Below are 10,310 nucleotides of genomic sequence, written 5' to 3'. Positions count from 1 at the left end.
GCCTGTTAAAGAGATGTCGTGCTATTTGTAAAATGCAGGGATCCTTCTTGACTACAAGTGAAATGTTGTCTTGTATCATTTCACTCATTAGCTTCCAAAGGCCACTGTCAACACCAGGAGGCACAGGTTCAGCAAATGCACACAAAGACTGGACCCTATTTTTTCCAGGTTTTGGTTGGTCATGTTTTCTAAGCTTGCAATGTTTCATGTGTCGCCAAAGATTGTTTCTTAAATAAAAACCCTGACAATTTAAACAATGCATAAAATCGTTAGATGGCAAACAATTTCTAGGTTGTCTTCGAGGTACGAGCATTCCTTTCCCCATTTTAAAACTTCCACATTGTGAGCAAAATTGCCTCTGTTTCAAGAAGATCTATTTGAAGTCTTCTTTCTTTTGATTTTCTTGGAAACTGGAGAGCTTTAGCAACTTCAGTCTCATTGCGATGAATTTGTTCAATATGCCTGGCAATTTTGCATAGGACTTACCACAGAAAAGGCAAAATGTTTTTGTCATATACTCTTCTTCCACGGTTTTACAGAAACTGCCTTTACAGATACTGGATCATATTCTTTAATTTCAGAGTCTGAAACACTGGAATCAGGTACAGTTCTATCACACGTGGAACATGACGCAGAGGATTTCTCATCTTTATCTATTTTGTCATTCATGTGTGCTGATAAGCAGTCACTACTGCAGTCTGGACTACTCTCTTCTGATGACTTAGGAATGTAGTCATCATCGCTGTGGTTCATACTGGAATCTGATGACTCAGAACAGTTTTGAAGCATCTCCTCGCTCACCTATTAAAAACATAAGAAAGCCATCTAGAAACAAATCCCTATACTGCATACTGATTAACAGGTGTTGAAAACTACATTATTTGATTAATGATTGCTTTGTTTTATATTTATTATTAATAATGTATATACATGAGCAATTGCTTAATATTTCAAAACCCACTATCAAATACTCACTGTTATTTTTATAGTGAAAATATTGAATTATAAAGTTTATGCCATTGAGGTATAACTTACAATAACACTGTCAGAGCGCTTAAGTTTTGGCACAGTACAGTCAAGCTCTCTCTTTTCTAAAGAAACTGGTTCAGTGTCAGATCCACTGTTGTCTTCAGTCTGTAAAAATATAATTGGGTGTCATATTCGTTTGACACACATTACGATGTGTTAGTATTATTACTGTTGTTATTAGCAATAGTAGCAATATTCCTACTATTGCTATCATTGTTGCTTTTTACTTTTACACTTTGCAAAGGCCAGTTACAATCAAATACTTTCTGCTCAAATAAGTGTTAAGTGTCGTTATAGGCAATTACAGGGATAACAGAATACCAGATTTTACATTATGCTGTACATAATGTAAATTAAATGAGATTATGCTTAATACATTTTTCAGGCCAAATCTTGAATATTGAATATGGAGACAAGACAACAGTTCATTAGGTCTTAAGAATAAGTGCAACACATACAGGAGAGTCAACTTTTCTTCATTAACTATAATTATTAGAACTAGCATTTATAGCAGTTGATTTTTATTATGGCGACCTAAATGAATTTGAGTGAGGTAGAAGTACTGAAGCACCACCAACAATCCTAGTGAGAACTTGCATATACTTCAGTTCACATTCACTGTGGGGACATAGAGTAAGGGGTGAGCAGGAGTTAATCTATCTTTTATGTAGCTATACTTGTGGGGTCTGACACATATTTCAGGTCACAAACACTGTGTGGACCTAAACTAAGTGGGTGGACAGTGGCACAAGAAACCCCATCATCACTAACTAACCTAGTGGGGACTCACACACATTTCAAGTCACAACCATTGTGTGGACCTAAAGCAAGTGGGGGATGGTAGCACAAGTAACCCCATCTTCAATAACTGCCCTTATGGGGACTTTCACACATTCCAGGTCATTTTCATTAAGGGGACCTCAGTGAAGTAAAAAGATATTTTAGGATTTAAAACACAAGACGCTGTCCTTGTGGGAACTCACACACATTCCATGTCACAAACACTGTGTGGACCTAAACTAAGTGGGTAGACAGTGGCACAAGAAACCCCATCATCACTAAGTAACCTAGTGGGGACTCACACACATTTCAAATCACGACCATTGTGTGGACCTAAAGCAAGTGGGGGATGGTAGCACAAGTAACCCCATCTTCAATAACTGCCCTTATGGGGACTCTCACACATTCCAGGTCATTTTCATTAAGGGGACCTCAGTGAAGTAAAAAGATATTTTAGGATTTAAAACACAAGACGCTGTCCTTGTGGGAACTCACACACATTTCATGTCACAAACACTGTGTGGACCTAAACTAAGTGGGTAGACAGTGGCACAAGAAACCCCATCATCACTAAGTAACCTAGTGGGGACTCACACACATTTCAAGTCACAACCATTGTGTGGACCTAAAGCAAGCGGGGGATGGTAGCACAAGTAACCCCATCTTCAATAACTGCCCTTATGGGGACTCTCATACATTCCAGGTCATTTTCATTAAGGGGACCTCAGTGAAGTAAAAAGATATTTTAGGATTTAAAACACAAGACGCTGTCCTTGTGGGAACTCACACACATTCCATGTCACAAACACTGTGTGGACCTAAACTAAGTGGGTAGACAGTGGCACAAGAAACCCCATCATCACTAAGTAACCTAGTGGGGACTCACACACATTTCAAGTCACAACAATTGTGTAGACCTAAAGCAAGTGGGGGATGGTAGCACAAGTAACCCCATCTTCACTAACTGCCCTTATGGGGACTCTCACACATACTTCAGGTCATTTTCATTAGGGGGACCTCAGTGAAGTAGGGTGGGCAGTAAGAAATGCATAACAATGACACAGTTCCTGTGAGGATTCAGATATATTTCAGATCACTCTCATCATGTGAACATAAAGCAAGTGAGGAATGTAGTTAACTGATCTTATGTGTAATGACTATATAATTTTTAAACAAAACAGCTTTGTGAAATAAACTGTAGCAGATTAAAATTTAAAAGCAAAATAAGACATCTTGCCATTAAAAGATATATACTGTGTATTTCTAGTTATATTTGCAAATTAAGTAAAAAAAAACTGTACCTGCTCATTAGTAATAACTGCTTCTTTCTCTTGAGGTTCAGAAGTCTTTTCAGCTAAGCTATGACTGAGGGTCTTCTCTCTTCCATCAGGGTTCTGAGAAGGCAAAAATAATTAAATGATTAGTGAAAAAAATGGATAATATATAACATTTTACCATTAAGTGATGTAAAGTATTTGTCTAATAATAAGCGTTTAAGGCTATAAAGAATTGTACCTGTTCATCAATAGCAAGAGTGCCTTTTACTTGTGCCAGTGTAGGCTGTTGAGCCAAGATCTGGCTTTGGGCAACATCCCTTTCCCCAGTGCCCTAAAAACAGAATATTGATCAAATGCATAATAAAGGCAGGTATGCTGTTATCACTTTCCAGTCTTACATGCAATAATAATACTTCTAATACTAAAATGAACTTACTGGTTTCCCACTTGATGAAAGATGTTAAAACCTTTGTTGGATTTTTAAAATATATTTTGTCATAAATACTGTATGAATGCCCAAAGTAAACCTTTGATAGGACTTGACCGTTCCTTATAATACCTAATTCTCATTCAAAGATACTGTGATTCAAAAATTGCACTCTGAATCAGCAGTAGTCACATTTCTATATGCACTATATGGTATGTACATGAAATGTTATTTCATATGGGTTAATTTATATTTTACATAATCCAAAAAGTAGCCTATTACAATGAATATGTTTAACTTCAAAAAAGCCTAAATTGTTCATATAAAAAATTAAGTAACTTTTCAGTTACTTGAATAGTTTCTGGGTTTCTAGGTCTTGTAGATGGTTGTACATTTTGCATGATTTACATGATATCACAAAACGATAGCCATACTTTTTCTTCCTCTTTAAACAACATTTATTCTTTTGGTGTGTGCACTTAATTTTTCTCTCTGTCACATGTTTCATTCAGAATTGTTTATGTGCTACAAAAGTTGGAAACAAGTTTCACTAAGTCATACACTGTGTATGTTTTCTGAAAATTTATAGTGCAAATATCAAAATTATGCTAATGAATACTAATATGTTCTTGTTTAGGAAAATCTTTACAATGAGTCTGCAATTAACGATTTTACCATATATTTATTCTTTCCTCTCTTAGTTTCCTATAATTAAGTGTACACCATCCATTTTCATACCTTTAATTGAAATTGTGGCACTATATTTGTGTTTCTTAAATTTATTATCATATAAAAATATATTTCCACTTCCAATCACACAGCTTTATTATCTAAAAATAGTGCAATAAAGTATATAGACTCAGGCAATGTAACAAATTGCAATGCATGTATACTGTGTACTATTGGTACTTCTTTAATAATATCTTAATTCAGTTTTTCCCAAACTCGGCCCTGGGGACCCCCTGTGACTGCAGGTTTTTGTTCCAACCACACTCCTAATAAGTGATAACACTGAGCTCATTTAATTAGCTGGTATTTTTTTTTTATTCGACATTTGAAAAGCAAAGCAGCATGATTTTTACATTTAAAAATATTTCTGCTTTTATGATATATTTAAATGCTTAACTCTCTTTTGTTGATTTCATTATACTTTGCCCTTTATCTGTGCAGTTTTTCCTCCTTCGTTGTATCTTAATAATGACAATTTAAAATGAGCAGAGCAGACACCCAGGCAAACAACACGGAATAATCAAAGGCTGCAACTACTTTAAAGTCAGACCTACTAATTAGTATAATTATTAAATAGTGGATAAATAAAACAATTAGAACACCTGGAAAAGTAGAATGAAAATCACGATGAAAACACTGTTAAAAGAAAAAAATACATTATTCCTATATAACTGCTTGGTACATTTTAATATTTTTTTTTAGCAAACTTATTTTTCTAATTTCTGTATTGTTCCCTAAACACAGAACTTGGGAAATATCAGTTCACTAATTAGTCCAGGAGTTTAATTAAAACAGAAGCTGCAGCCACGGGGGTCCCCAGGACCGAGTTTGGGAAAAACTGTCTTAATTTATTAAAATAAAATGCCTGTATAGATTAATAATGTAGATTTAGTTACCTTGTCATTTGTCTGTAATGGTGATGACACAATAGTGGCTTTTTCTTTTCCCTGCATACAAACACAAAAATAATTACTTCACAGGTGACAACAACCTAAACTAATCCTAAATACATAAATAAAGACTACAGTTCTTACCTGTTTTCTCCAAGGCCATGGTCCATCTCCATAGCTGTATGTGATTTCTTCACCAGGAAGAATATCTCTTAAAGCAAACAGGCAGAGGTGTGGCATTCCATCTACTGCCAGTTTCTTGATTTTGCAGTTTGGACTTTTGTGGTTGTCATTTATCATTCTTCCAACAGAGCCATCATCTTTGGCTCCATCAATGCTGTAACAGCAGTGCAGTTTAAATACATACATAAAGATTACACACAGCCAATTTGCCTCATGTATTAGAATGAGTAGTGTTCCGTGGAAATAATCGTGTAGCACATCTGGGTCTGAGCCTGAGAGGGCAAGCTCCTCACTTACGTGGAAAGGACTACCTTGAGAAACTGACATAAAAGCAGCTCCGCGATCGCTATGTTGCAGACAGAGCACTTGAAGCACTTCAGACACGTTTCCAGGCTGCTACAGTCCATCTGCCCGAGTGTGCGGCCGCTACCGTGTCTCACAGGGCAGGTGGACAGTGGGCATATGAACTGCCTCTAAGGCAGAGAAGGGCGGACAGAGAGTCGAAGCAGGTGGCTGATTCCATTAAATAAAGTGCTTACTAACTGCGGTGTCTGAGAACGCGGATCTCGGAGCTGCTTCTCCAGGAGTCCCGCCACTTCAGACAGCATATCTGCATTACACGTACGCGATCAGGTCATTATTATACCGGTTTTTTTATGTTAAAGCAAATTTGTTGTATATATCATAAAGTATTTTATTAAGCATTTATTTTTTATTCGGAGACAGGGAAACCTGATTATACTGTCTGGTAGTATTACTTTTTTCTGCCGTTTACTTTCATTCTGACGTTTTGTTAACTATTGCAATATTAACTTCGAACAGACCGTAGTACACTTTCACCATAAATTTGAAAAATAAATACAGCTCACCACCAGCTTTTCCTATTCCATTTAAAGTCGAAAAGAAAGACAGCAGCGGCAGGATGGTACACTCGCCTCCTCCTCTCGCTTTCAGCTCCGTTTATTAGTTGACCGGTACTCGGCCACAAAGTCACCCTTTTCCAATGCATCCACCGCAAAACTCCACGTCCTGCGAACGACCGAGTATGTGAAGCGTACTTCGCTAATATAAATGCGATGTTAATAATTTAAGAAAATAAATTGGTTATAAACAACTTACCTTTCTCTGAACTGATACATTTAATTTCCAAACCGCATTTGTCCGAAGATGACCTCACATACCGAATAGCCTCGCTTTCCGGATTTATTCGTTGTCTTCTCATTTTCAACATATGTCTCTCTCTCTCTTTCTCTATGTATATATACACATATATGTACACATATACATGTAAACTCCCGAATATAAACACGCATAATTTGTGTTTTAAAATTAAATGCATAATAAAGCTGGCATATAAAAATAGTCAAGCAGGGTCTTCTTAAAAACCAACAAACACAACATACCCTGACAAACTTTTATTCAAACAAAGCTTTAAATAGATAAAAACGTCATCTTCATTGGCTAATAATAATAATAACAACGATTAACTACTTACTCTAGCATAACATTTATTAAAACACTGTTTACCTTTTTTTAACAGTTTGTGATTTATCCTTTCGGGCTTTCAATCTTTCCTCCATATGCACGCACCTAATGGGAACATCCGGTGTTGCTGCCATGTGACCAAAAGTGTGCTTAACCCTGCAGTACTGCAAAGTGTCTGTAGGGGGTTTTAAAAACTGTGAGCATCCAGCCCCAAAACACACTGCAGTACCGCAAAGTGTCTGTAGGGGGTTTTACACACTGTGAGCATCCAGCGCAAAACACACACACAAATTTTACTCATTGAAATATGAATTTTGGGGTCATGGTAGATTTTGATGGTACACACCTTAGGAAGCAATTTTGCATTAATTATAATGGGCAGAATTATGGGGACCTCATTTTTGGTCCCCACTTGGTCAGAGGTCCTCACTGTGTTGGTGTGCAGTCAGGCGTATGTCCCCATTCAGATAGCAATGCAAACACACATATATATATATATACACACACACACACACACACACACACACACACACATATATATATATATATATATATATATATATATATACACACACATACATACATATATATATACACATACATACACATACATATATATATACACATACATATATATATACACATACATATATATATACACATACATATATATATACACATACATACATACATACATATATATACACATACATACATACATATATACATACATACACATACATACATATATCTATACTAATAAAAGGCAAAGCCCTCACTCACTCACTCACTCACTCACTCACTCACTCACTCACTCACTCACTCATCACTAATTCTCCAACTTCCCGTGTGGGTGGAAGGCTGAAATTTGGCAGGTTCATTCCTTACAGCTTCCTTACAAAAGTTGGGCAGGTTTTATATCGAAATTCTACGCGTAATGGTCATAACTGGAAGCAGTTTTTCTCCATTTACTGTAATGGAGATGAGCTTCAACGCCGTGGGGGAGTTTCGTGTGACATCATCACGCCTCCCGTAATCACGCAGTACATAGAAAACCAGGAAGACCTCAAAAGCGCTGAAGAAAACATGCATTATATAATTGAGAAGGCAGCGAAACAATAAGAAGCGGCGAGTGACATATACAACCATATTCATGAGTTCTGCTACTTGAAACAAAGCACGATGTAAACCTACACTTTAAATTAAGTTCATAGACAGGCTGCCGCTGGCGTTTGTAATTTAGTGCCTGCCCATATAAGGCCGTCCGTCAGCGGCAATCCAATAGCAAACTGCCACTAAATATTCACGGGTGAAGGACTGTGCTTATGGAGAGGAAGATGAGATGGTCAGGGTGGTGTTTGACACAAACTCAGCGAAACTGCGAGAGAAAGTTTTAAGTGCCAGGACTAAGGTAACATTAAATACAGCCATGGACATAGCGAGATGGCACCAGCACAGCTGGGAACCTTGATGCATGTACACGAGTGGCTCCGTGAACTGGCAGTGCACAGATAAAAGCAACAGTTCCAAAGCGCTGAACAAAACCGAATTACACAATTGAAAAGGCAGCAAAAAATATGAAGCGTCTGATACATACAAGCATATTCATAAATCCTGCTACTGCGGAAACAAAGCACACGTTGGAAAAAGTCAATGTCCAGCTAAAGGAAGACAGTGTAAAAAACCCGTGCATGCAGTGTGTCAGGTCTCAGATAAAGAAGAAGACGAGCTGTTTATTGATGCAGTAAGAAGCGAATCGATGAATGAAACCTGTCATCTTTACAGCGATTGACAAACACGGAATGTAACTTGAACACAACACATCCTACAAATACGAACCTGATTGAAAGAAATAATGATAATCAAATCCTTGATGACAGCAACACTCAGTAACACTCACAAAACAAATACTGTATATTGACAGTCATGTTACGTTATTTTTAAAATGTTCCCTTTTCTTTTTCTAGCTTTTTTAACACACTACTTCTCCGCTGCGATACGCGGGTATATATATATGTATATATATATAACCCGATCTACATACTCGAATAATGGATACTTTATTAGCCATCAATGATTGTTTTGGTAAAGCCATACTCAGTGTATTCATTAGATGAGCGGTAAAAAGTAAGAGCGAGGGAGGATGACTTATTGAGGCATGCAGGCTGTAGTCGCGTCAACTCTATCTGAATTGCGCGATCACATTTGAAAAAATATATCTTTTCAAGTTCTATTTAGTCCATATGTGTCAAACTCAAGGGCCGGGCCACATCCGACCAGTGTAATTATATCCGCCCCGAGATCATTTTATATACTGTATTATTGTTATTAAAGCCCGGGTATATGAAGCGCTGGTAACACAATAAACTACAGATCCCATAATGCAGCTCTTCAGCTGCCTTTTTAGATTAAGTTATTGCGAAGCTAGCTCACACGATGCTGAAGAGAAAAGTTGATTCTGAAAATAGAGCCTTTAAAACCGATGGGAGGCTGAGTATATGTTTACTGAACCCGTGTGTCTCATTTGTGGAGCTAATGTGGCTGTAATTACAGAATTTAATCTAAGGCGGCACTATAAAACAAAACATCAGGGTAACCTGAAAGACCTGAATGCAATGCAGAAGATACAGAAAGCAGAAGAATTAAATAAGAATCTGACACTTCAGCGGACGTTTTTACCCGTGCACAATCACAAAGTGATTTCAATTGAGGCTGCTTTTATGGGAGACACAACCACTTTCCCCTCTTTCCCTGTTGCCAAGTAATGTTAAACCAAGTCGTCACTACGGTGTTCCCAAATCGCACTTTGCTGATAAACTGGCGCACTGAGTTTGCACGGCGCTTTGGTGACTTTGAAGAACAAAAAGTCCGTCTACATGCGGCTCGAACCTTGTGCATGTTTGGTAGCACATATCTGTGTGAGAAGCTCTTCTCAGTGATAAAGACTAACAAAACAGCACACAGGAGTTGCCTCACTGATGAGCACCTGCAATCCATCCTGAGAATCTCCACAACACAGAACCTCACACCAAACAGAAACGAACCTGTTGCCAAAAAAAGATGCCAGGCGTCCAGCTCTAAAATGACATATGAGCAAAGACAACTGAATGATTTGATTTGTTATTGCTGAAAGGAACACATTTTATTTATATTTCCAGGTTTTGTTATGCAGCATGTTCATATTTGAATTTGTATAATTTTGACAGGATATATTTTTATGGAGAGCAAAATCTTTTGGGATATTTAAAATCTAAGTTTATTTTTATATAAAATTACATAAGAGTAAAGAAATTTGAATGTTTGTTCTTTTAACGTTTACTTTATTTCTAACTTGTATAATTTAGACAGGATATATTTTTATGGAGAGCAAAATATTATAAGTTGTTTAAGGTTTGAGTTGATTTATTCAGGAATAATATTCCTGTCTGTTTTACCATTCCTACCAAAGATATTTCTGTCGACTAAATAAAAATTCCTTCTATTTAAAATTTAAATAGAACTTGAACAAAT

At 36.9% G+C, this 10,310-nt stretch overlaps 2 protein-coding genes across 7 annotated transcripts in view; both read right to left on the bottom strand.

The window, feature by feature from the left end:
• The window catches only part of LOC120516169, a 9,480-nt gene extending 3,356 nt beyond the window's left edge, over window positions 1-6,124 (bottom strand). Inside the window, exons 1-6 of the mRNA XM_039737653.1 lie at window positions 5,277-6,124; window positions 5,139-5,189; window positions 3,325-3,417; window positions 3,111-3,203; window positions 1,036-1,134; window positions 654-801 (exon numbers count right to left, since the gene is read on the bottom strand). Of these exons, the coding sequence (XP_039593587.1) occupies window positions 654-801; window positions 1,036-1,134; window positions 3,111-3,203; window positions 3,325-3,417; window positions 5,139-5,189; window positions 5,277-5,642 (850 nt within the window). The 5' untranslated portion in view covers window positions 5,643-6,124. The remainder of the gene's footprint in view (window positions 1-653; window positions 802-1,035; window positions 1,135-3,110; window positions 3,204-3,324; window positions 3,418-5,138; window positions 5,190-5,276) is intronic.
• grhl2b (grainyhead-like transcription factor 2b) overlaps window positions 1-10,310 on the bottom strand; it is a 357,473-nt gene that overhangs the window by 261,397 nt on the left and 85,766 nt on the right. The window lies entirely within an intron of this gene.

This window comes from Polypterus senegalus, chromosome 15, assembly GCF_016835505.1.
Source record: "Polypterus senegalus isolate Bchr_013 chromosome 15, ASM1683550v1, whole genome shotgun sequence".
Lineage (NCBI taxonomy): Eukaryota > Metazoa > Chordata > Cladistia > Polypteriformes > Polypteridae > Polypterus > Polypterus senegalus.
This window is presented reverse-complemented; position numbering and strand designations above follow the sequence as displayed.